Source organism: Battus philenor, unplaced genomic scaffold (assembly GCF_028537555.1).
Source record: "Battus philenor isolate CCGP_79_NKW_IND1 unplaced genomic scaffold, ilBatPhil1.0.hap1 SCAF_20, whole genome shotgun sequence".
Lineage (NCBI taxonomy): Eukaryota > Metazoa > Arthropoda > Insecta > Lepidoptera > Papilionidae > Battus > Battus philenor.
In genome coordinates, this window is record NW_027181683.1 from 1,925,130 (window position 1) to 1,952,538 (window position 27,409).

A 27,409-nucleotide genomic window follows, 5' to 3' on the forward strand; every position below is an offset into this window, starting at 1 on the left:
AGGATATCGGAAGTGCCCAGAAGAAAGTAGAATCAGAATGAACTCTTAATGGCTCATGCTCCAACGGCCGGAAGGTGCATTACAAGGTAGGCAAAAGTTTACACAGCAGTTACCACAAAAGTTACTAAATTTAGGAACCCTAAAGAGAAATAGAAAAGTTTTAACAAAAATCTTAACTATATTTCTAGTGCTAATATTGTATGTCGCTATGAAAAGATATATACACATATACGTATATATTCATACGTACAGATATTAAAAAAGTCGTTTACACCGAACAATCGGTTATAAATTAAATATAGCAGTGAAATTTGCGTAAATGACTATTAATAGCATTTTTAATTTAATTTGTTGCTATAAAATGTAGATACGTTGTTAGTTAATTAATATTCATTCTTTATAATTCGCGAAAGTGTCATGTGTTATGGCGCCGCCATTTATACAGATTATATAATGTTGCATTAGTTACGTGAGAATGTTAAGATGCTATGCTATATTTGTGGACAGTTAATATAGCGCTTTCTAACGCACTTTTGTAAGCAAGTGAAAGAGACAGGTAGTATTAGTCTTAACAATTATACAGATTAAATATGTGTTTACATGTGACTATTTTTTTTATAAGTTATCCAAGTAAATAGATATTTAATGATTTTTTATTTCAATTTTTTTTTCATCGTTTTCTCGATTGAGGAAAAATGTCTTTTCAATCTTTATTGCTGGGTTATTGCTCTGTACTTGTCATCGTTTTATAAATAAATCGCTTACTTTTTAAACATGAATCAATGCTGGAACTCTCAAAATTAAGTAAATACCCGATCTTTGACCGCCATTAAACAAAAAACACTAAATAAATATTGCACATCGACTTTTGGAAAGAGACAATCGGCTAATTTCGGCTTCGTAAAGCGTTATCTCTTTCGCAGGTTTGGCAAATAGTCACATAGGTAGTTTAGGACAGAGGTAGTTTCTTTCCAAAGGTTGATGTGCAATATTTATCGCCGGGTGATGCAAGAAAACGAGTCCGCATCCAACAAACAACAGATACATGTAAAGGCATTGTTATCTCGGTAATAATAATCAAAAAGTTGTAGATTCGGTACACACAAATTATATTATGCTTAAATATAACTAGCATACACATGGTGTTCCTTGGGAGTTAGAGTTGTGTTATATTGCCATCTGTTGAACGTCTGGTCTGTTTCGTCGCTGAAATAAACCGCCGCATTTAGAAATTTATGTCGGAAAAATAATTCCAGTTGTGTTATTAGTTAATAAAATCCATGACCTTAAGGTCTTAGCGGTTAACTGCCACTACATCATGACATTGAATCCGGATCCGAAAGTATCATTCGTCTACGCAACTACTTGTTTCTGATTCTATTTCTCCACGGCTCTTTGACGCCAGTGAGCAGAGACCGCGTTCCTATGCAGTATGTGATTATTATTGACAAACAATAGTAGTAGATCTTCATCTTAACGCCCTGAGATATATTGGACTTAAAACATTTTATTGAGCCGAGTTGGATTTGGCGATGAATCTCTGTAAATTTTGACTTAATTAGTTTAAATGTTTGCCACAGGTTAATATATGGGAGACACGATATGGACCTTTGAATAGATTTCTAATTTCATCATCAACATGTCAACTGATAGACGCCCCTGTAAGGACAACCAGCGACTCCCTGCAATCTTCACTTTATTATCGGTCTACCTAGTGAGGGGCGTGCTCTTACCGCGTCTGACAACTCCTGATTGTCACTCGAGAACCTTTCAGCTCCCACAGCCGTCGGTTGCACGAGCGATGTGGCCAGTCGACTCCTACTTTAGAAGAGCAATTCTTCAACCTACACCGGTGGTTTTTGTCTTTCTAGGTCAGAGTTCCCCAAACTTTTTTGTGTCGTAGACCCCTTGCCATGTTTTTCCGTGTTAGGTAGACCCCCTACTTTCCTGATATTGATTTCCTCCAAATTTCTAACTGTAGTGAAGTCTAGTGTTAAAAACTTAAAGTAAAAACACATGTTAATTTATACATTTATTAATTGAATTTAAATTAAAACTACTCAAAATAAAATTTTGTATCTGTTATTTAAAATATACGTAACATATTAATAATTTTTAACTTCATATGTACTTTTATAAATAATGTAAATGTATTATGAGATAGTATGATGTAAGTAAATAGGAACTATCAGTGTATGTGTTGAGATCCACTATCGTGGACCCCCATTTTCATTTCATGGACTCCCAAATTTTTTTTCGCTGACGTAGACCCCTTGCAGGTTGTCATAGACCCCTAGGGGTCGATATAGACCGCTTTGGGAATCACTGTTCTAGGTGAATCCATGTATGATAGTTGGTAATGATGAGTTACTGTTTTTTAGCGAGTGTACATTGTTGGAACGCTCTCTCGAATCATTCGTACATTCGGGTTGATCTCCGCAAGGACTGTGGGACAAGATGACGTCACCACTGATGCCCGGTGCTGTACACGTGTGGCATTTGCTTCGCATCCGCTCGACAGTCGCCTTCAGCCACCAAGACGTATAATAGACGTAGTATAAACCTAGTTTAGTTCATCAATTTAACGAGAAAGCTTTTTAATTAACACGGGGTGATTAGTTATTGATTAAAAGCTTTTATTAAAAATGTACAGCTCATTTGCTGTCAATTAAAGTATGGAGGGTACCTAAAACACATTGGTTTCAGAAATAATATATAACGTAATAACATGGTAACAAAATTCGTATTATTCAAATTAATTATTGTTTGCTTACTATCTACCCCTGCAGACGATTTTATTTGTAAATTAGAAGTATTAATACGAGAAAAGATTTTATAGTGTATTTCTTGAGGCCCACTTTAGAAATATAACGACTGTTGAAACTTCAGACATTCCTACATGTGTTGATAATTCTACTAATATAGATAATTTTTTTTCATGTCATCTATAAAACTAATAATAGAAGGCATTAAGTTAAATTCGACCTTGGGGAATAAACAGGAAAACATATGCGGATAGGAAGACAAGATATAGAATAAATCTATCTAAATCTAACATAATAAATCTAAATAAAACATACTTGAATTTATGAAATCATGGTAAGAGATAAAAAATTAAACTATATATGACATTACTGTGACGCCGTGTTTTACGAACAATGAATCATGGAATGGATACTCTCTTATAACGATTCCATGGTTTGGCCAATAGGTATTCTAAATTCAAAAGTAATTCTAATATTTTTTAATATTCTTGAAAATATTAGAATTACTTGTCTCTTGCAATAATTAAAAAAAAATTGAATTAATTTTTTACATTAGCTCATAGAAAATATTACGTCATATTTTTATGTGCGACTAATTTCGCCAATATTCCCTAATTTTTATTACATAAATAGACAAGTTCAGTTTAAAAATTTAAAATTAAGTTTTTTTTTAAATTATTAATAATTTATTAATTAATAATAATAACAGCAGAATAAAACATGTGTATATTTATTAAAAGATCAATAGAATTCTTTTACGGAACTCTCATAATACATTTTTACATGCTACATGTACAATAAAGATAAATAAAAAATTATTATAAATATGATTTATATGGATTCGCCGTATGATAAATATAGGATTCGAAAATGAACCAACTTTTAAAAAATTACCCCAAATTTATTTTCTGCGATATTTTTATTTTCCTACGCTGGCAATACTAACATCGACCGGATGGCAAACCGTCGGAATGAGTGCGGTGCGGGGTGCAGACGAGCGCGCGCCGCTGTCAAATCGAATTACTTCCTGAGCTACGATTCGCTTTTATTTAAATGGAAAAGCTTTTCCTGACTTAATTATACCGTAATTTAGCGAATCAGGCGGCAGACTAATGTTTTGCTGGCACGAAGAAGTCTAGTAGAGTATCATTCGACTCCAAGCTTCCCGTGCGCCGCAGCGGAGGGCAATTGCTATTTTTGTTTTGTAGCCCAGTTACACAGTAAATATTGTTTTTAGTGACGAAACGAGTTGTTGCAGCGGTTTATTTTTTCGTTCTACTCTCGTCTCGGTTGCAGTTTTTGGTCCGTGAAGCGATTACAATATAGTGTACAAATGCAGAAACATTTCGAAATCGCCTGTTTCGATCTTACGTTCGGTGCCAATGTTCAAAAACATAAGATCTGTTCTCGTGTGCTAAATACTGTGCCAAATTCATTGTTTTATGTGTAAAATAAAAGTTCAAATGAATATAAGCTATGTGTAATGTAGAACTCCCAATCGGTTAGTGTCGGAGTGTGCGAAATGAAAAATGGTAGTTTAAGTTGTGAGCAATAACTGTGCCAGTGATGAGGCGGGTGTTTGGTGTGTGCTCCGATGGCTGGGTGCTCTGCGGACAGAATGTGAGCCGCCAAATGTAGCTGGCTGTCTAGATGTTGCCTGTATGTTTATTTCTTTCATGTTCCATTTTTATTTTTCATCATCACATATAATGTTTACTTCTATCTACGTCTCGCAAGTTAACAAGTATTAACAACTGGCCGAGATAAAAATTTAATTTAACTAAATTTCATGCTTATTTCTTGTATTGTGTGTTTGTATGAAAACATTTCACTGGTTTTAATCAATTATTCCGTTTTTCATAAATATTAACCGATTTTTGTATTTCAATAAATCCTTTTGTTAAAGATAAAAATAATTATCCCTAGTCATTGGGTATTTTTAACCAACAAATATGGTTTGACTTGGTTTTCATGTAAAATCAATAACACAATTAACTATAGTAATACATTATTCTTTCATAATACTAAAATCAAGTGACACAAATTCGTTAATGTTTGTATGTTTCTACTACAGAAACAGTTTTAAGTTGACTGACATTATTTTTCTCAAAATCAATGTATTCTAAAAAGTGAATCTAGTTACAGTAATAAAAAGAACATCGCAGGGTGTATAAAACTCTTTCACTTGGGCAAGAAATTTAAAATAGGTGACCTAGATTTTTTTAATTATTTTGCTTGGGTAATTATTAACTCCTCTTTCTCTGAATTTGGCTAGATGTTGATTTATAGGATAAAAGCTAAAAGTAATAATGATATTTTATAGGTATAATATAGCATTCTTGGACAAACTATTTGAGTTATCAAAACCAAGTTAGTAATTTTACATCTTTTTTTTAAATCTTTGTATCTACATCTGTATTCATATATGAAATAGATTTCCACCTGTGATTTTACTTAACACAATGTCTCTGGAACCAAAAGGCTTAGGACATAAAATTTGATAGCAAAATCCCTTTCACAAGAAATCAGCCTAAGAATAGATTTTACAAAATTGTAAATGTGTTTAAAAACGGCATTTATCAAAAATATATTTTCTATAGCTCTTATAGGTATATAACTTAAATTATCAACTATAATGTTATATGAAATAACAAAATAAATACAAATAAAAGGAAATTTGGGCAATGTATATGAGAGACAGCTTTTCAATGTTTGTGTTAAAGTTAAATATGTCAGCCAAGTTACATCCACGTCTCTGTCATAGTATATATTTTGTATTAACATTAAAGACGAGGCAAAAACATTTATAAATAAACTGCATGGATTAAATTCTTGTTACATTTTCCTTAAACATTATATGTTACGGTCTTTTGAACATTGACAAGGAAACACCATTTCTTAAATGCACAATTACAGAATTATCATGTTATTTTGAAATTAATTAGACAAGCTATATTAAACATTTGTTGAGAATTCATACTCCATATTACAAAATATATTTATACTCTTCTTAAAGTGCCAAAAAAAATTCTTTCTCTTTTATTCATAAACTTTATGCATCTGCTTACAAAATTGAACCCTTGCAAACATTTGTACTAAAAATGATTACCACATGCAACATTTGAAATTATTAGACATTGACTTTTTTAATTAATGCTCTCGGGTGTGGCTTACCCTGTCCAGTTGTCTAATTTCAGTTGGACTTTGATTTATAATACGCTGTTAAAGTCAATATTAATTCAGAGCACCAGTAAATTGACAAAATTCAAATAAGATTTGATTAACATTATGTTAAAAGTTTGGTTGTTTATTTATTTCTCTATTTCACTTAAATAAATTTATAGGATGCATACAAAACAGTGTTTATGCCTATTACTAGTAAGAAAGTACACTTTCAACTTTCCTAGGATATGCAGTTATGTCCTCGAGATTATTAGGATTTTATTTATGAAACAACTATTATATAAATAGTATTATTGTTATTCATATCCCATATATAATGTATAGATAATTTAAACTTTTAATGACTAAATCAATGTATGTAACAAATTGTCACTAACTATTGCATGGTTTATTTCTTCATTATTTGAATAGATAGAGCATGAATAGGATTTTGTAATTTCTTTGTTATTTGAATTTGTTGTTGGAATATATTAAATTAACTGTTTTTTTTTCATATTTCTTCAATTTGATGCATGATCAACTTTATAAACATGGATAGATTGAGTACATGTGTGTGTATGTTTATTTGTGTGATTTTAGGTTTAAATTTAGAAAGTCAATTTAAAACGAGTATTTATTAAAAATTATAGTGTAAGAATCAATGTCAGATCTTTTTTATTTTATAAAACCAGAAGGTATCTTATCCGTGCTACCAATAAAAGTAAAAGCTTTCTATAAAGATTTTTTTTAATAGTTATTCAAGTAATATATAATTCAGACTTATAGTTAATTACAGTTCAGGATTTAGCATTTATGTTCTAGTACCTCAATAGTCAAATAGTAATAATTTTAGCTCCTAGACTATCTCATACATGTGTTACATGCCGAAGCCACCATGACTCAACCTTCATAAGCCATGACTTTTGATTGTGTTGGCATGCATGGATGGACTTATCTTTAATAACAAATGACTTGGATAGGCCGTTAGATGATTGCAAGTGAAATATGTAGAAGTAAAGCTTAGGGAAATGTTTAAGTATAAATATAAAGTTTCATTATATATTTAGAGGATAGGCAGCAGCAACCTTTGCATACCACAATACCACACTGGTTGCCAACCCGCCTGTTAAACAATTTTGGTATTTTCCTCCATAGATATGTTTAGGGCATAGGCTTATGCCTTGCAGTAGGCATCTATGGGCTGTAACAACAAAGGAAATGATTTATTTTAACTAAATTTATGGGTGTTATTGAAATTAAATATTTTTGTTAACAATATTGTAATGCTGAATGTTACTTTGTTTGTCTAGTGTTTAATAGTAACTTTGTTATACCTTATGTTTATGCATTGCTATTGAGGAAGTTAAAAAGTATTTTAATGTTAATTGACTAAATGTAAACTTAATCACTAGTTATTTTTATATATCTGGACCCTTAAGGAGTGGAAACTTTACATTCGAAAAAGCAGTGCATGTACAACGCACCATAAAGTAGAATAAGGACCTGGTTAAGGTTTTTTGAGGAAGTTGAGTGCCGGCTGTGCTAGCTGTTTCTGACATCTCTGTAACACAATAAGAGATTATTGGAAATATATGGATAATGTCATTGTATGGCCGATCATTGGATGACCTGCTGAAATGATGTTGATGATGATAAATAGATAGATACTGGTGATGGTAAAATATATGTTTAAAATACCTAATATATTTCAAATATATTGAAGGTTTTAAAATTTCACCAGCTATAATCGTTATATATTCAGAACACATATTTTAACATGGCTCAAATATTATTTTAAGTACAATCATATAAAGGCCCGATATAATCTCGTAGGAGAAAACAGGAAAAGCTCAATGTATGTTATTTCAACATAAATAAATTGGTATGGTATGCAGTATTGTACACATAACATGTCCAGTAAGACGCGGATCGGAGTTTTTACGACTGCGTGGATCCTACGAAATGGGTTTATGTTTTTACGTCCGGAAAGGATCGCATGTAACGTATCTACGTATTTACATTACGAAAGGCTCGCGATCGTAGTGCATGGATTAGGGGGAGGGCTGTGTAAGATTGTTTTTAGGTTTAATTATTAGTCGAATTATTTCAATATTTTGAACAGCGTATTCATGAATTATTTTTATCATCATCATGTAAGCTGATAGACTCCCACTGGAAGGCATATTCCTCTCCTAAAGGCTATGATAAGCGGTCTTTCGGTTGTGTCTTGCGTCTTCCGCGACTTGAACTACATTGTCCATTCATTTAGTAAGGGAGTCTACATACACCGCGTCTACTGGCTCATAGCCATCACTCAAGAACCTGTCAGCTAGTTACACGAGTGATGTGTGAGGGGTCTTAGGGTAAATCCAGTCTGGCCAAGCTGATCTAAATTGGCGTCATGTCCAATACACGAGTGATATGCTCCAATGTCCAATCCTTTGAATCTGTAAGTGCCTGTGAGATGAACATTGACCTAAAATGGTAGCCCCCCACCCAATAGTCTACCTAGTGGCGCTACCCACACCGCGTTTACTGGCTCTTATTGGTCATTCAAAAACGGTTCGGCCCCAATGACCGTCGATTGCACTTTTACTTTATAGTAATAAAATTGTTTTTTTTTTTCGTCTTGTTACAGAAACAGATGTTGGTATATTTGTGATAGAATAGTAACGAAAGGCGTTTCAGCTTGCGCTGGGTTTGACAGTCCTAGCTTCCTATTGTACATTTAGTATGTATATTGTTTGAGGTAGTCTAGTACTGCAATGGCTATCATTGTAACCATTTTAGACGCAGAAGTTCCACTGGTAGATATAGGCCTCTGTCATTCTCCGAACTTACACAGATAAGAGATATTCGTGTATAGGAGAATGCTGGCGCCAATTTCACTGCTGACCTCAATTTTTTTTAATTCGCGCCATCGCTTTGTACTGGATATCTGTGACCTGAACGCTGATCGTTCCACATCGGTTTTCATGCAGTTTTCTACTAATTATACAGGGTGATTGGTTATAGGTGCAAAAGGTATATATAGTAAAGTTTTTAAACCTATTTTTTAGATCACCTGTATAAAGTTCTCTGATCTTTTATTGAAATCCGATACGCCCATATTTTATACAGCTCTCTAGTAATTTTGTTCATCCGCGTATAAATAAATAATGGCACCCTAAAGCAATATATCATGTTATGTTTGTCCGTAAAGACATACAAAATTATTTAAAACGCAGTGACAGACAGTATTAATATAATGAATAAATATAAGCTGTGTACTCCTAGTTTACGTGTTCAAAAATTAAATAAATCATTCATGGTACTACATATACGTATATATAATAAAATTCCACAATCAATTTTATATCTGGCATTGGAGAGATGTAAAGTCGATATGAAAAAAAATATCGTAAAAATTATATTATTTTATCCAAGAATACTATACTGATTTTAATGCATGGAATGAAATGTTGTCGATGCTTCAGGAAGCTAATTATTGTCGCGCGCTCTTTATAAAACTATATTTGTATAGAGCAACTGTTGAGTTTATCGCTAGCTCTTCTCGGCAGAACTGCCTTCCGAGACGTGGCGTCCTACAGGGATAACAATGCCGACATTTTATGTTGTTTGAAGTTTCGGAAGTGCTTGTAACAGGCTATTTAAATAAATAGAAAAGATTTCGATAGGATAATGACAGGTAACAACAATAAGCCTGAATTTATTTTGTATTATCGAGTTATAATAGAGAAATATTATCTATTTATTTATATTCTTATCTGCATAGTATTATTTACAGTGATCAGTTATGTACATCATGGAAGGGAATTTGATAGAAATAAGATATGATATTTTATAGAAATAACAATCAAACTGTACTACCTTATAATAGCACCCTTAAAGATAGGAGCGTCCCAAACACACTTGATCCTGGAAAAAGCATCATCCCAGCCTATACGGAAGGCTAGTAAATAAGTTTGGGATGATGTAAAGGATGATAGAACAGAAAATTTAGTAAAAATTTTGACAACCAAAAATTATTGAATTTTTAAAGAAAGTAAAGTTCAATTTTGACCGCAATCTTTTAAACCGAATGTTCACGTTACTATTAGTTTTTTTTTATAGGTTGGCTGTACGAATTTTACTGTTGTATAATATTCTTTCCAACGAAATTTAAAAAAAAAATTCCCTTCAATTAGACCCTCAAGCAAACAGAGTAATATTAAAATAAAAATCATTTTCGTAAATCAGGCTATTAAGGGTTAAAAGTGATTTTAGCACGTCAAACACGCGGTGTCTGCGAATGCTACTTGGGCAGCAGTTTGTAAGGTCCAAAAAGAAATGAAGTGGTATTGCCCACTAAGCAAAGTGTGTTTGGTTCCAGGGCTCGCCGCACGGGTCGGTGATGTCGTGCCAGTCGCTGGCGGCGCGTGCCTTCGCCGAGCCCGACAAGGACCCCTCGCAGTGCGTCGCCTTCCATCGGTAAGTGTGCTAAGTCATGCATATTGCCAACAAGCTACATGGTTATATGTATGAAGGCTTTAACCTTCTAACTGCCAAGCTGTTTTGGCCATGACTTCCCCAGGTGCCAAATGGAAATTTGGGATCTTTACATTCTATGAATGAATATAACACATTATGTATATCATTATGCACTGAGACCGCCGGCGACCTTCATAGCACTTAAAGGCAACAGAGTACTCGGTGTGCCATGAGGTCGCCGGAGGGTCACGTTTTTGTAACACAGAAAACACGATAGGTTTTCAAAGCCAGCTTTGAAATATGGATAAATTGTGAATTCAATACAAAGAAAGGTTTCTTTATACATATTCTAATGTAAATTTTATATAAAAAGTGAGGCCGCCCGCGGTCTCATTGGCACCCATGGTAACCGCTTCTAAAACATGCTGCAAATCGTATACCATCCCGTGATCCAGTCGCTAGGTGCCTAATGTAGCTAATAATTACCGGAGGGTCAGAAAAAAATAATATTCCTTAGATGTACAGATGAAAAGTTGTGAGGTAGCCGGCGGCCCTCACGGCACCTATTGTTGAATATCGTGAGGTAGCCGGCGGTCCTCATGGCACTTAAAAGGTTAAAGGGGTGAACGTATGTCAAAAATCAATAGTTTAAAAAAATTAAAATTTAAGTAATAATAATATTATAAGTAAAAGCATTTACGAAGTTCATATTACTAAATATTAAAATTCATTAATGTCCCTGCAGACAATACTGCCAGAAGTTATTGGCCCATAGCCTTCGAGTAGAAAAAATATATTAATGTAAAACTTTAAAGATGGCGATTGAAATAAGTGTAAAGCTATAAATCTTTTACACCTATAATCAAGATACAAGTTGCATTTCATGTTATCTACGAGGCCGTTGTCCACAGATCGGTTCGCTTCAGCTCAGAGTCGCGCAGCTCGACCAGGGTGACCAATGATTCGGACTGCAAGAGAGACACTCCTGGTCAGTATGTTCACACAGTTTTAATTCATTTTTTAAAGGAAGGACCACTGTTAATCCTACCTGTATGTACTAATTCGAAGGATTGGAGGGACTAAAAGGTTTAAGAGTCCCCACAAGATATATGGTCAATGTCTCGGGAAGACGTTGGACGCAAGCAGTGCAAGGCCAGATACAGTGGAAATCTTAGAAGAGGCCCAATGACTCACAATAGGCGTGCATTGCTCACATGATGCTGAAGGATTGATTAGCTCGGTTGTTAAGGGTGGATGAGCAAGGCTACCACAAAATACGCATTTAGAATATTTGTTCACAGATGCCTGACAGAGCCGAACTTCAAATTTATCGTTACTATATACTGGGCTACCATTCTTACCACTTATATAAAATGATGGAAGCAGTAGCTGAAAAATTCTATTCGTTCCATTAACGCATTCGATGTAAACTAAATTTAGTTTGATTGTTACATAATAATTAATATTTTTAGAACGAAAGTGTTAGAGAAAACAAAAATAATAATGTTTAAAATTATAATCAGTAAGTGGTATTGAAACCGCTATACTGCGCTTGTTAACACCGGACTGCGGCCGTTACACCCCCTCCCCACGTCTCTGTGCGCAAATACCCACCCTCGGCGCGGTATAGCTATTTCGGTAGTACTAGTCTAAGATTCTGCCTAATACGTTCGTCGATTTAAGATTTTTGATTATCAAGATACATTAACCCTAATAGTTTTTTAATGGTTTGAAGAAAAAAATTATATTTAAAAAGTTATATTTAGAAAAATTTTGTCTCAAACTTTTTAAAATGTTTATACAGCAATAAATATTACGATTGCATTATACACAAGGTATTCAGTTAGTTTGTGACATAAAATCGCGAGCGTAGAAGTAATAGTAACAGTAAAAATATATCATAAAGTTCACCTGAAAAAATCATAAATTCTCAAACACAAGTCGAACTATTGAAAATTACTGAACAAACATAGGCGTGAAATGGATAGAAATGTTTGTCGCCCAATCCTGCTTCACGTTTGATCCATTGGTCTCCTCTCACATCATGTATAGAGAAGCGTCTGTACTTTAAGAAAGTTTTACTGCAACTGGTCAATGTGAACGCTACTTTCTAATTCACTGTGATCTAATTGGTCAATAAGTGTGGGTAAGCACAGCAATATAGATGAGATATGGCTACTGCCTCTGTTTTGTACAATATCGTTTGACGGCAATGTTCGTTTATATCTACCTAGATGTATTGTAGCAAGGAGAGTTTCGAGTACAGTGGTGTTGGGTGTTGATAAATGTTTGTATGCACGGTAGGTGGCATGTCGATGTCGACGCTGGCGGTCACCCCGCTGCCACCAGCGGTCGCCATGAGCCAGTCGGCGCCGCCCGCTTCCATCTCCTTCGATCTCAACGACGAGGTAAGCATATTTAAATTATAAACCCTCTTTAATGTACAAGATGTCTCAAAAGTAAGCTTATATTTATTTATAAGATAATCTATCAATCACCAGAGTACCACTGATACGTACGATCAAGTTTCATTTGCGATAAAACATGTAGCGATCGGAAAATCATTCATTAAAACATAGGTAATATCCCTTAAAGGAAAAATGACCTAAAGCTTAGTATAAAATAGTTTCTCCCAATATTGGCTACGGTAGAGATCCAGGGTCAAGGACCCTCACCCTAAACGAGGCTCAGGGGCTAATAAGCGAAGCCATCATCATTGTTCGTTGAACAACAGACACTCTTTGGCTGTCTAAGTGTCTATATTATATATGTGAAAAAAAATGTAAAATAAAAATATAAATCAAAAAATGTAAAAAGAAAAAGGGAAGAATGATAGACGAACAGAGCAAAAGGGTAAGAAAGAAGAAATGTGGTATAAAAGAATGAAATGAAAGATAATGTGAAGAATGGAGGCAGAGAACGGAAATAAAAAAAAAACTAAGTGAAAAAAAAAAAAATTGCCCAAAAAAGACCCTGTCCCACCACTAGATAGGGGTACGATTGTGGTGCGTGTATTACACGTTCTACACTCAAGAGAGATCGCAAGGTTCATAAATGTGACGAATATGGCAACCGCCGCACAGACATTGGCGCACAATCTGAGGATGCCAATATGGAGCAGGAATGAGGAACTGGTCGCACGAAACGTAATGTTAAAAACTGGACATTGTTATGGGGTCGTTAAGATAGATTAAGAGATTTACTTTTTACTTAAACACTGGTTACATGTTACTGATGGCATGTTAATGCCAAAACGCGAGCAAATAAAATTGGAAATAATAAATGTGATCGTAAAACAAATACAAGGATAATGTCTGTGGAACATCGATCCTAATCTTCAAGTAGTTTTTACTAATTGCAGAATTACCACACCCCATGCACCTGCCAATATTGATATTGTGTTTTGATTATTTTTTATTAGGTACTAATTGGAAGAATGAGTTTTTGCATCATAGACCCTTTGTTCATTTAGGTCTTCGGTTTAAATTTAAGGTTTGCATCGTTGTGACTTCTCTAAAGCATTATAAATGTCATCATGATCATCATCACCAGCGGTAGGATGTCCATTGCTGAAACTGGAATAGTTTTACATTTGGTTAATGTAACGTTGAGAAATAAATACGTAATTTATATATTTTAAACAGAAATATATATTCTTTGTATATACGGTTTACACCTTATAATAAAATGAAAATTAACTTTAATTTCCGTCTTAGAGCTCTGGTAAAGTCGTGCTCCCACGAAGGTTTCATCTAAACTTCGACTTATAATGTGTGTTAATATAATAATTACATGAAAACTTTAAAAAAATAATAGTTTACGGATCCCCGTTTCGTTTTCATGTCAGATGATGCTGCAGAAGACTTATGGCTAATAGCATAAACTGCATCAGAAACAATATAGGCGTAAAATTTACAGATCAATATAATACTTTTTGTTTATATTTAATGTGTTTCCTATTGTTGGTTGTATGAATGGTTTTACTAACATTACGAAGTTTTTAAATTAAGCACAATGCGTGTTTTTCTTCTGTAATTTTTACTCGTCAATGGTGAAAAAACCATACAGTTATTTACGATTAACTGATCACTTTGCTTCCGCAGACACCTCCTCCGCTGCCGTCATGCAGGTTCCCGAAACTGGAGGAGTGCGCTCACTTCCACTACGAGAGGGTCTCTCTCGGAGGGCTCAACATCGAGACCGTGCCCTGTGAGGAACAGTGCGAGGACAATGACCCTAGTGAAGGTTGTTATTGGTTTTATTTTAACAGTACAATGTACAAAGTACATGATCCAACATGACCAGAGCTTCAATGAATTTACTCCGGGAACCTTTTTTTTTTTACTTAAGTTCGAAATTATAAATCTGCCACCAGAATTACAGCTGCATTTTGGATTAATGGGATCAGACCTGACACTCCTTGATCACAGATGACCTCAGTATAAATCACAGATCAGATAATTTAGACTGACACAGCAAATTAGCAAGTAATAGACCAAAATTATTGTAGGGTAAACAAGCAGGCTTTCACTTCTCAAAGTCGCACAACGAGTTATGCTCGGGATTTCTCTGCGAAATGAAATTAGAGATGAACAGATCCTTAGACAAATGTAAATAATCGATATAGTCCAGCTAATTGCTGAATTGAAGGGCCTTTGGGCAGGCTACATAACATGCAAAATATATGGCTGGGCCTTAAGATCCAGGAAGCCACAAGCGCAGAGCTGGACGTCCACTCACAAGATGGACAGACGATATGGTTAAACATTGTCTGATGACCCTGGATCAGACTCCCTCCCGACCAATCTTATTAAAATTGTCCAGCTGGTGGACGTCTTACGGCTGAAATAATGATGATAGCTTTATATATGTTTACTGTATAAGAAAAGGACCAATATTTAGCCACTTCCGCACATGCAGTGGTAGTCGTGCAATGAAATGCACCGCCCGCCAGCCCGCTGATAAATGCGTATGCGGCAAACAATGCAAATCACACAACCGCCACCACCAAATTACTCAACACGTGTTTCACCCCTCCATGGGGCATCTTCAGAAGTTATGTTACACCGATTAGTGCCAAACACAGAGTCACTTTACTGTTTACTTAGAATGGACTTCCGTGAGGTAACGCCTGTTAAATGTTTACTGTATGTTTGAAAGGTTGGATATGCCTGAGGGTGAGATCACACGTGAGCGCGGGCGAGCCGGAGGAGGTGAGCGGAGGGACAGGACCGGGAGGAGGAGCTGTGGACGCGCACACGCACTCGGGATGGAGCGAGCCGGGCGCCCTGCGAGAGTGGACACTGACGCGCAGCCGTGACAACTTCCTGCAGCTCGACGACATGCTGCACAGGTAAGCACGATCACTACTGAAAGGGAGCTTGTCATTCAGATCAATACCTAGATGACGGGTTTAAATCACCCATGACACTAGACTGTCCAAGAGTGTCGATCGCAGCCGCTAGAGGGCGCTTTTAGAGGTATTATTATCTATCCTCTATTTCCGGAAACAACGTTCTAGGTTACGTTGGCTGCGGCCAGGAGTCGTCTGCAAGGATTTGCGGCAAACCCCCATCAATAGAAAATAGAGACCTCTGTACAGATGTCTACATAATATTGATAATATTTATTATTTACATTTAAATCTTGATAACATCAGATTTAAAAAAATACTTACTGTGTGACAAATCGTTGCACAAGGCATAAACTGTATACAATGTACTGAAAGAAGAATAGGTAAAGATAAAGATGTAAAAGAATGGGCTATGGGTATTTAATGAATGGCTTCCTAATTTAACAATACAGATGCATCTATGACCGCAAAGTGTCCGGCCTGCCCAACCTGTCGGAGGAGCTGCAGACGTGCTGCGACGACAGCCGCTACCACCAGCTCATCGGCGACTACGTGCACCACCTGTCCATCATCGCGGACGACTCCATCAACTGCGGGCCCGTTCTCAACTGGCTTCAGATGGACAATAAAGGTAAACTATGAAATTTAATCATTTTTAAAGAAAGGTTGCAGACTGATTAAAATTTGGCAATTCACCTTTGTCATATCAGCTGATCGTCCACTGTAAAGTATATGTCTCCCCCAAAGATAGCCTCTATGAACAGTCTTCCGCATCCAGCAACTTTTTGCGAACTTAATTATGTCGTCACTTCATCTGGTGGAAGGCAGACCTTACACCAGACATGCAGCGTCTATTGGCACGTTGTTGCTACCCGAGAAGAGAAAGAAGGAAAAGAGAAAAAGAAGAGGTCTTACAACGGAACTTGTTGCGAAAACGTACACAGTAATTAACAATGACAAAGTTACAACATTTATGAAGTCTAGAGAGAAATACAGCAAGTTGTAACAAATATAGCCATGTTGTAAGTCTACCTAAAGGGAGTCAACCGAAGAAGTGTCGTGTTCTATGGACTTGTGTTTCCACAAGAGAATCTTTCATCCTCAACAGCCATTGGCATGATCTAGGTGCCCCACCTACTGGCTGCCTTGGAACAAAAAATAAAATGTAATAAGTTTCTACAGATACAATCAAAAATATAAATTAAGAGTTAAAAAATACTGTAAAATTGAAATTGGAATAACTATAGTAGAACAACTGTACGTCTAGATTCTTTCAAGCTCAAGTATTATTTAAAAATTTACATATAGATACTATAGAGAAGCACCGATGCATTTCTTTGAAAATCCCAATTTGCCAAAGCGACAAATTGAGATATTTTTTAAAAAAAATCCCAATATTCTTGAAAGCTCTACAATTTTCTCAATAAGATTTTATGCATACAGCCTTTAACTACAGATGCTTGCCAGTAGTGAGAATGGTGTTTGTTTTAAGTGCGGCCTCTTAATCCTGTAATAGAATATATTGTATAAGAGTGTGTAGCGCCTGGAACCGAGCCTCTGATAGAGACTTAGAGAGAGATTCGCTACAAGATGTTTAGTCTAAGTGCCTTCTGCACTTTGTCTTATAGAACCTGATGATACTGAACGCTAATAGAGAAGAAATGTGTATCCAGTTTTAGTGGACAGGCCACATAGAAAAACATTCATGTTATTTTCCATTTTGGACCATATCATCAATGTCAGGAGAGGTCCATTTTTATAAGAGTCCAGAATGAAATGGAGTAAGCCTAGTGAAATGACTAGTTGAAGTGGCTCTGGATATATCATGTGGCCCTCAAAAGAGATGGCCGGTGGGACTTTATCATTCTGGAGTGGATATCATGGTCCAGCAAGCGAAAAATAGGAGATTCGACCATAATGTCGACAGACAACCTTTGTTGAGGTCCTTGGAAGACGCTGGATGTAGACTGCTTTTACCCGGTTCTATTGGAATTCTAATTGGGTCTTAGTGGATGTTTTAAAGGAATATTTTAAAAGTAAATACTAATTAAAGAAGTATGTATTATAACTATAGTCAGTTTTAAGTGATGATGTGTTGGCAGGCCATAAGCTGCTGGTCGCAAACGAAGATTCCAGCTCGATCAACACACCGGCAGTCGCAGCCGCGTACTCCGTGAGGAAATATGTCTCACAGGCAAGTTGATCAATTATGTCATAATTTTTATCCTGTTCAAAGGACTAAAAGTTATATTAAATATGTGCTATGAAATTGTTTATATTTTAAGTCAGTGATAAAATTTATGGCTAGTAGTATAAATGGCTTGTGTTTATCCGCAGGCGCGAGACGAAATCAGCTTCGAAGTTGGCGACATGATATCAATTATAGACATGCCCGGTAAGATTATTTCTGTCTTATAAACATTCGTTAATAGATTTATTTAATTAAATATATTTTTCATAAAACTTACTTATCCTTGTTACAATATTACTTTTGAACTGACAATGCAAAGTAATTAAAAAGACTTAAATATGTTTAGCTCGTTTGCCAAAACCTTTTCTGCGTGTTATCCAATTTATCTAACGTAAAATCAGTATTGTCTTAACCCTTAATTAGGCGCATTAAGAAAATCACTCAATTAGGCGCATGGGGTCTTAAATGACCCCAAAAAAATATTGGGAAAAGAGTATCAAAAAGGAATAAAACTTAATGGATTTCTATAGTAATTAATAAAGTTCTTTAATATACTTAACTTTAAGAAACAAATACTTACTATGACATTAAAAATATAAAAAAAAAAACAAAAACAGTAAACCTCTCTTTAAACTAATTTTTTTGGCATAGCCAAGATCAACTTAAGAAATAAAGTTTATTCAGCCTCATCAGCGGAATCTTCTGTTCTGCATCCGACACAATAAATCCTTGAGTGTTGCTGACAAATAAATTTACGACACTTGAAACATTTTGGTGGCACTTTTTTGTCGTCCTTTCTAGGACATGATGAACAGCGCCCGCGCTTAGCTGTCGATTGATAAACCGCCTTGTTCACATTATGAACTTCATGGAGCCGTTTTTTTGTTGTCGCTGGTACAGCACGTAGTTGTATGCGACGTTTTTGGTGATCTTCCACAAGTGCCGCAGCCATTTTCTTATAGAAAATCCGTCTTGTATATGTAAAAGTCTTCTCAGTATTCGCTTTGTGTATGACAAATGGGTTGATGCCAGATATGTTTATACTCCAGGTAAATGTAAAATAATATTTTGTGCTCGGGTCCTTACTGCGTTCGACGGTGGTACTTTACACCATTTCACTGTCGGGCCATTTCTCTGAGTATGTCGAGATAAAAAATAATTATCTTCCATTGATACAGGGATGTCTTGGATATGTTCAGACTCCTCAATTTCGCTTTCTGAATTATGAGCACTATCAATGACAGCATCGTTTAAAGTTTCGTCTTGCGAATCCAAACCAGCAACATCTTGCTCTTCATCAAGCACTTCATCCAGCCATTGCAATACTTGTTTGTCGTTAAGCATTTCAATTAAAAAAAAAGAAAAAGCATAGAAAAAAACTCAAAAATACATAAAGAAATCATACCGTATCAAAATACACACATACAAAGATAAACAGTAGACAATATAATAATATAAACTCAAAAAAATCACAAAAGTAAAAACTTACCTTTGCCAAAAAATGAAACGTAACTGGGCGCATGGGGTCAGCTCTCTAAAGGACAGCGATGTGTGGGCAAGAGTTAATGTTCTGGATGCGACTAATTTGCGTACCCCGGGGGGAATGAGGAAGCTAGAAAGAGCGTTAGTACGCTCTGAAGACTGTAAGCCATTATTTTTTGAATTTCAAGCGGCCCTGACCCCATGCGCCTAATTAAGGGTTAAAACATTGTCAGACTGATTTTAGTTTTTTTTTACTTACATAATTATGTAACATATGTAATAATGTATATCATATACTATATTTACTAGTCATTTCCGGATCACAGAAAGACTTGACTTAACCGTGGCTCCAGAGTAATTCTTTTAATGAAGTCATCAAAGAAATCCTAGTCCTACCATCTGATGAAGTGTCTGTTATAATAAGACAATAGTTTAAAATTATTCAGATTAAACTATCAAAGGCATCTTTCAATATACAGTAATACCCCGCTTTACGCGAGGGATACGTTCCAAAAAAAATCGCGTTAACTGAAATTCGCGTATAACGAGGTTTATGATTAAACATAGTCAAAAATTATTACAAAAAAATACAAATCATTTTAATCAATGACTTTAATTCTAGGAACACTATGAAATACATACTCCTATTTTTTTTACGGAAAAATACATCTATTGTCTTTTGGGTAACGTTTTGTTTACGTTCTTGTAAAATACGTTCATAACACCCAACACTGTTTTTAATTGTTTGACAGATAGTCAAGACACCATAGAGAAGTTGATGACTACATTATATTTATATGCACTCTTTCGCGTAATTCGAGGCATTTGAGCGCGAAATTTGCAATTCGCGTTGTAGTTAAACCGCGTATAACGGGGTCGCGTAAAGCGGGATATTACTGTAGTTGCAATGAAGTTGTGATATTATTTTGTATTAAAGCAGTGTGTGTGGTGGCAGGGCCGCAGGAGTCGGTTTGGTGGCGTGGGAAACGAGGCTTCCGCGTGGGATTCTTCCCACGTCACTGCGTCGCCGTCATCGGGGATAAGGTGCCGCGCCATATGACCCAGCCGCCGCCTATCGTGGGGTATGTACTGGGCATCCTTTCCAACTTCTATATCTATGTCCTGAAATATGACTGGTGTCTCGAAGTAAGTTAGTCAAGTTAAAGTGATTTAAGTTAGTTACTGGTGATAATAATGTGATAATCTATACCTTATATCCTCATTTTGTAGATGGTAAATAGGTTGACATAAATGAGCCATGATTTAACCAAGAGAAATATCGGAACCGAAAGACTGCAACATGATAGTGTCGTTTTGATTCATATATATAATTAAATTTAATTTTTTTTTATTATTTATCTAATTAAATATTAAAAAGCAGTCGGTGTTTAGCACTGGTCGGTGTAACATTACTCCTGAGGATGTCCCGTGGAGGGGTGAAACAAGTGTTGAGTGAATTAACGAGTGATAGTTGTGTTTCGCATTGTTTGCCGCATGCGCATTTATCAGCGGGCTGGCGGGCGGTGTACTTCATTGCATGAACACTGCTGCATAGCGGAAGTAGCTATATATTAGTCCCCTTCTAACTTAGGATGGACTTCTACAAAGTAACGCCTGAATCTATTAGATACATCGTCATATCGACCTGCCCTCAAGATCGATACATGAGTGGTCTTGCGACTTATCACAATCTTGACTATATCGTCGGTCTCCCTATTGGGTGCCTAACTACGCCGTTTTAATCGGCACGTGGTCACCGTTTGACTATTCTTCTTTTCAGCCGATGGATGCCCACTGCAAGGCATATGCTTGCCCCAAATATCGACACTGTGATAGGCTTTACACAGCCCGCATCCAGCGACTTCCAGCGTCTTTAGCTATGGCCGCCAGTCAGCACCAACGGCCATCAGTTGCATGTGCGATGTGCCTCTCCTATTGCCATAGACGAGCAATTATTCGAGCTGACTCGGTGATCTCGGTTCTTCTGCGGACCGATCTGGTAGTTGAAACTCCGAGCATAACCCTCTCCATTGCACTCTGGGTGACCATTATTATGAGGTCCATCGTAACTGACCACGTCTGGGATCCGTTTTTGACTATTATTATTACAGTAGAAAAGGATGTTTTAATACAACATAGTAGATATAACTAACATTTTATTACATTTGGACTCCGTCAATGTGCAACAAAACAAATAAACTCGCACGAACACCGCATTGAATAAACGCAATTTCTATCATCGGGGCGTACTGCAGTTAGTTGTCGCACCAACTGGATACACCCAGAACAAGTGGTCACCGCCGTTGCCTCACACACTCTCAAGACATACATTCTATTGCTTATCAATACATATATTCCAAAAAACCAAAATATCTACACTTACGCCCCCAAGAGAGTATAATTATAAATCCAACACGCAAACTTGTGCTCAGAATTTGAGATTGATAGGTTGAGGTAGAAACAAAATAAAAGCTCTCTATCCCTTTCTCTCTCTGACCTCTAAAGTTCCTACTATCTCTATTCTCAATTCCATCTTCTTATCACTCTCTCTGTTTCACTTCAATCAATAGCAATTTTTTTTCGCGTGTATATATAATGAGACAATAAAATTTAATCCAGAACCTGTTAATAAAGTTAAGTTGTTCGAAAAGGTCAGTAGCGGTGGCGCCAATAAAACTGGTGCTGAGGAAACACGGCAAGCTGATCTCCCTGTTCCGGAGCTTCATTCTCTCGCGACCTTCGCGTCGCAGCTTGAAGCAGCAGGGCATATTGAAGGAGCGTGTCTTCGGCTGCGACCTTGGCGAGCACCTGCTAAACTGTGGACACGACGGTGAGTTATACATCTAGGATATCGATGTCTTAGAACCAGTTGGACCTGGAGATTATATATAATGTTTCCTTTTATGATTTATTTTCTCAGATCAAACAACAATATATACATTTATTGATAAAAATCTTTATATTATATATATTATATATTTATAAGACGTCCACTGTTCTCATGTAAATTAGAAATAGGACTAATTTAAAACGGACTGCTTGCAGTATCTTGTGACGACCTTGACAAGGTCGTCTATTCACTTTTTATGGTCTGTGGTCTCTATGCGTTCTATGGTCTGACAACTGCCATTTAAAGTACCAAAACCACTTGGTTCGGTTATTTTCGTTTATGGTTCACCTCATGAATCCATCTCGTAGAGAAATCCCGAGCAGAATCTATGACTCGTTCAGCTACAGTGAACTTGTCAATTAGATGCGAAGTGTGAATATATTAACAGGGGTGGCCAAACTGCGGCCCGCGAGCCACATGCGGCTCTTTGTACTATTATTTTTGGTTTCGATTGATTGTGGAATTATTTCAATATTTACATTTATATAACCTATGTCAGCTCCTGGGAAATCGAAACACCACTGGTGTGAATAATGATTATTATTATTGTTACACCACAAAATTAGCGAAATCCAAACACTGGTCATGATTAACTAACCGGCATCCTGAGTATTATTAGGAGTGCTGTCATATACGTGTGCCTTTATATCTAACTTCAATGCACATATTATGTACTTTTGTTTTAATAATTTCAATGAATATGATAAAAAAAAAAAACATTCTTCTGCCTATTCAATTGCGGCTATCAAAAAATTTCAAATTTCGAAAATGGCTCTCACTATCAAAGAACTTGCCTATCCCTGTTATATCATATGTTAGAAAAGATTTTAAAAGAGATAAGACTTGAAATCATTACAGGTTAACATGTACAAAAAGGCGTCTAATTATTAAAGACAAACATTGAACATAATTAATTGATATAAAACAAAAACAAATTATTAACAACACACTACAAAAACTAATACCCAACCATGGCATACCTCAATACTTTCGATAATGTGTCATATAAATTTTAATAAACTTTTCTGCTTCAAAAAGGACTATTTCTGTATTGTGAGATAAAATTTCCAATAGCACACTTGTTATTGGAAATAAATTATAATGTTCAATTTTATATTTGAAACTTCTCACGTTTAAAAATTTTATTATACAATAACTTATGTAATTGAAAACTGTTTTTGAACGCTCCATAGATACCGTATAAAAAATCTCACGTAGAAAATAAATTAAAACTTTACGGAACAAAAGGAATCGCTAAAACCTACTATAGTACCCGGCGATAAATATTGCACGTCGACCTTTGGAAAGAGACAATCGACTAATTTCGGCTTCGTAGAGCACTATCTCTGTCCCACACTACCTACGTGACATTTTGTCAGCCGTGCGACAGAGATAACGCTCTACGAAGCCGAAATTAGTCGATTGTCTCTTTCCAAAGGTCGACGTGCAATATTTATCGCCAGGTACTGTATATAACCATTATTCTTCCTAGTCTAACAATACGCGAATTTCTGGTAAACTGGTTCAAAATTACTTTTTCAATATAGTACACAAGAAGTACAAGATCCTACCTATTAATTTTTTTGTATCGATGGCTTCGTCTTTTATGTCCCAATTTTCAAAAATTACACAAAAATAGATCACTCAAATCAGATTCGAGTAGAAAAGACAATTAAAAAAAAAATCCTAAAATTTTGAAATAATTCGATTGTATGGAAAGTGAAAAAATCGGAAAGTAATGTCGCTTTCTTAAGTTGAATGCACGCGATTATATTTTTAACAAATTTTTATTTCTTATCAACAATATTTACCTTCGTTATAACACACCTTTTGCGTCTAGTATACAAATTAATGCCGAAGCGGTAAAAATTAATCGGTTTTTCTGTAACATATGTCGACAGAAACGACATTACTTTCCGGTCCCCCAGTATATTTATTTAAAATTGTATATAAATATAAAAAATGACATACGTTGTTTAGGGACTACCCAACGTATTATATCATGACCGTGATAGGAACGGAATAAAAATGTATTCTTTATTTAAAAACTTATGGAACCGTGAACATGGAGGCCGTTATGAACCGTCGCCGTCTCGTACCGTGCACGGAGCGGCAACGTACACGGGCATCCGTTGCCGACACGCTCCGTGCATGACACGCGACGTTGTCAAACCGTTGCGTGGCGTTTCCTCATTCGAGCGCGCGCCGCGACCGCGATAACACGTAGCATGGATGAAGAGAAATTAATTAAATGTGTTCGGAAATATGAGTTTTTATATAATCTGCAACATCCGAAGTACATGGATAAAGCAAGGAGCGATATGGCGTGGAGGGAAATTGCGAAGCAAGTCAATCAACCAGGTATGCATAGCAAATAATATATATTTATATACACCCAACTGTTTTCTTTAATGTTTCACAACTTTATAAAAGTCGAGCAATATGAGGAAATTTAAATTATTTTCCAAATAAGTGTTTAATTTTGAAGAAGTATGAAAATCATACATTCATCGCTACTTGATAAGCCAGTTATTATGAACTGGATCAAATATGTTAACATTCTACTGATGTTAGATATGCGCACGTATATATATCTACATAGATGTCTAACACAACTAGTTTAACTTAGTTTCAAGAACTTCCTACCCCTCTAATTACATTTTGTTGTTATATATGTATATATATATATATATATATATATATATATTTAAAGGGGATGATATTGATTTGTAAGAATATATCAAAAATACATTTTATAAACGATTTCTCTTTATTTTTTTTATCTTAGTATTATACCATATTTTAAAATAGCCAACTTCACAGGATAAATCCATTGATTACAAAAAGATCTTTGATTTATTTCTCATTTTTTTTGTTCAGGCATGTAACATACTTTTTATATTTGCGTTACAAGCTTCCTAAACAAGACGTTTAAGGTATTTAGTCCTATAAGATATTTTAGAGCAGTGTTAACGAAATATTAAAGTTTTATATATTTTTTGCAGCTACAGCTTGTAAACAAAGATGGCAAAGACTGAGAGATGCATACAGAAGAGCATTAAATAAGAAAAAAAATAAAAGCGGATTGGCAGCTAAGAATATAAAGAAGTGGAAGTATGAAGAAGAAATGTCATTCGTTGCTTCGTTTTTCGTAGAGAGGAAAAGAGATTCCGTCGAACTGACAAGCGATGATGAAGTACTACAGAATAGTGATCAGATAAATGCAGCAGCTGAATTCCATGATCAAACTTCAGACAATGAAATTAATGATGATTTGGGTGTTTCCGCAGTAGAAAGTCAACATGAAGATGAAACGACTTTCTGCAGTATATCATCACAAGCACAAAGTGAAACAAAAATGCGAAACAAAACAAAAAAAGCTAAAATTGTACCAGTGCATTCGGCATCAAATGTGTTAATGTCTAGATTGTTAGACCAGCACAACATGTCACGGGAACACAACGAGTTGGATCGTTTCTTTTTAAACATATCGGAAACTGTAAAAAAGTTTTCACCTTACCAGCAAGCTTTGGCTAAGAACAAAATATTCCATCTCGTTTCCGAAATGGAGTTGCAACAGCTTGCACCATCTCAATATTCATATGTATCTCCCGCATTGGTATCTTCCAACGTTCAAGAAGTTTCAGCGTTGCCTAAACTTGAAAACGAGTGATGTCATTGGTTTCACTTTGGATCACTTTTCACACCTGAGCGCAATTGGAAACTAGTCAGGTTGATATCAAATAATGATATGTATAGCCTGACAAATTGATGAGGTTAGTCCACATGTGGACTACATATGGCCACATACTGATGAAGAGATCCAAGATGAACAGACGAGTTTGTTAAGGTTGTCAGAAGACAAGATGCAAACCGCTTCCAACGCGTCCTATTGAAAGGCCATAGAGGAAGCATGTGTCCAGAGAAATGATAATAAAATAATCAATTTTTTACATAGGAAGAGTTCACAAAAAAACTTACCCGCAGTTTTTAGCCGTGAATTTGTAAAAATGCCCTCTAACGGCGGACAGTTTATAAATATTTTTTTCTCCCTGAAATACAATTAAAAAGTACATTGAAAAGAGTAACAAATTGTTTTATTTACAATAAACATACAGTCAATTTGAATGATAACTTTTTATTAAGTTAGTATGTGTTCTTATGTTATTTACAAATATTATCAGAATTACATTAAATTGGTATGAATACATTTGGAATGTAAAAAGCTTCGACTAAGTGCCTGAATGTTCAATGTTCTTCTTCAAAGCTCAGAGGAACCTTCGACTTTTACTGAAGAGGTTAAATGCCATTTTCGACCTGCCTCCTAAAGTCACGGAAATGCTACCTGGGCGACAGTGTTATACAGTCCAAAAAATTTTTTTTGGTTCTGAAATTGCGGTAATTGTTGCCAGTTATTTTAGTTAGTTCTAAGAGCTCTGTATTATATTTAAAAAAATTATCACATAATGGAAAATCTTCAAGAATTGCCGCGGCACGGAAAGCTGAAATATTAAAACAGTGTTAGCTCAACGGTAGACGATGAAGACTTGCGATCGCAGGACCTTAGGTTCGATGTCCGAGATACATTCTTAAATAATTAACTCTTTTAAATTAAATAAGATAGCCATTGATCACATACAAATTTCCAGAGAATGGGCACCGGCGTCCTCTGAGTATTATCTACCAAATTGCGATTGCCAATCCACCTGCCATGCGTGACGATTACGGTATATCGTAACTAATAAGAGTGTACTGATAAATATGTAATTTGGTAACACGTCTCACCGCTGGGCAAACCTTTTTTTGGTATAACAAAACTGCCGAAGAATAATTACCTGTTTTATTGGGTTTTAATATATAGGTAGAAATATAATGAGAAATAATTTTTTGTCTGGCTTCAATTTTGTATAAGATTTCCCATAATCGCAAATTAGTGCCTAATGTGATCGCCAGGCAAGTGTGGCGATTATGGTATACATGGATATCTTTGAGTAGACCAATGTTTTGCAGAGTGCAGCAGATTAACGGTAGTGGGTAAGGAACTACATATACATTATTAGTAATAAGAAAATATTTATTATATTTAAGATCATGGT

At 35.6% G+C, this 27,409-nt stretch overlaps 2 protein-coding genes across 2 annotated transcripts in view; both read left to right on the forward strand.

Moving 5' to 3' along the window:
- The first annotated feature begins 3,743 nt into the window (after positions 1-3,743).
- CdGAPr (GTPase-activating protein CdGAPr) overlaps positions 3,744-27,409 on the forward strand; it is a 40,109-nt gene continuing 16,443 nt past the window's right edge. Inside the window, exons 1-11 of the mRNA XM_068766039.1 lie at positions 3,744-4,385; positions 10,300-10,397; positions 11,309-11,385; positions 12,702-12,805; positions 14,501-14,642; positions 15,558-15,750; positions 16,203-16,381; positions 17,853-17,944; positions 18,088-18,145; positions 20,361-20,505; positions 22,075-22,253. Of these exons, the coding sequence (XP_068622140.1) occupies positions 4,332-4,385; positions 10,300-10,397; positions 11,309-11,385; positions 12,702-12,805; positions 14,501-14,642; positions 15,558-15,750; positions 16,203-16,381; positions 17,853-17,944; positions 18,088-18,145; positions 20,361-20,505; positions 22,075-22,253 (1,321 nt within the window). The 5' untranslated portion in view covers positions 3,744-4,331. The remainder of the gene's footprint in view (positions 4,386-10,299; positions 10,398-11,308; positions 11,386-12,701; positions 12,806-14,500; positions 14,643-15,557; positions 15,751-16,202; positions 16,382-17,852; positions 17,945-18,087; positions 18,146-20,360; positions 20,506-22,074; positions 22,254-27,409) is intronic.
- LOC137922858 (uncharacterized) lies at positions 24,490-26,360 on the forward strand. The gene is made up of 2 exons (XM_068765948.1): positions 24,490-24,674; positions 25,319-26,360. The coding sequence occupies exons 1-2, from the start codon at positions 24,542-24,544 to the stop codon at positions 25,984-25,986; spliced, it is 801 nt and encodes a 266-aa protein (XP_068622049.1). The 5' UTR covers positions 24,490-24,541; the 3' UTR covers positions 25,987-26,360.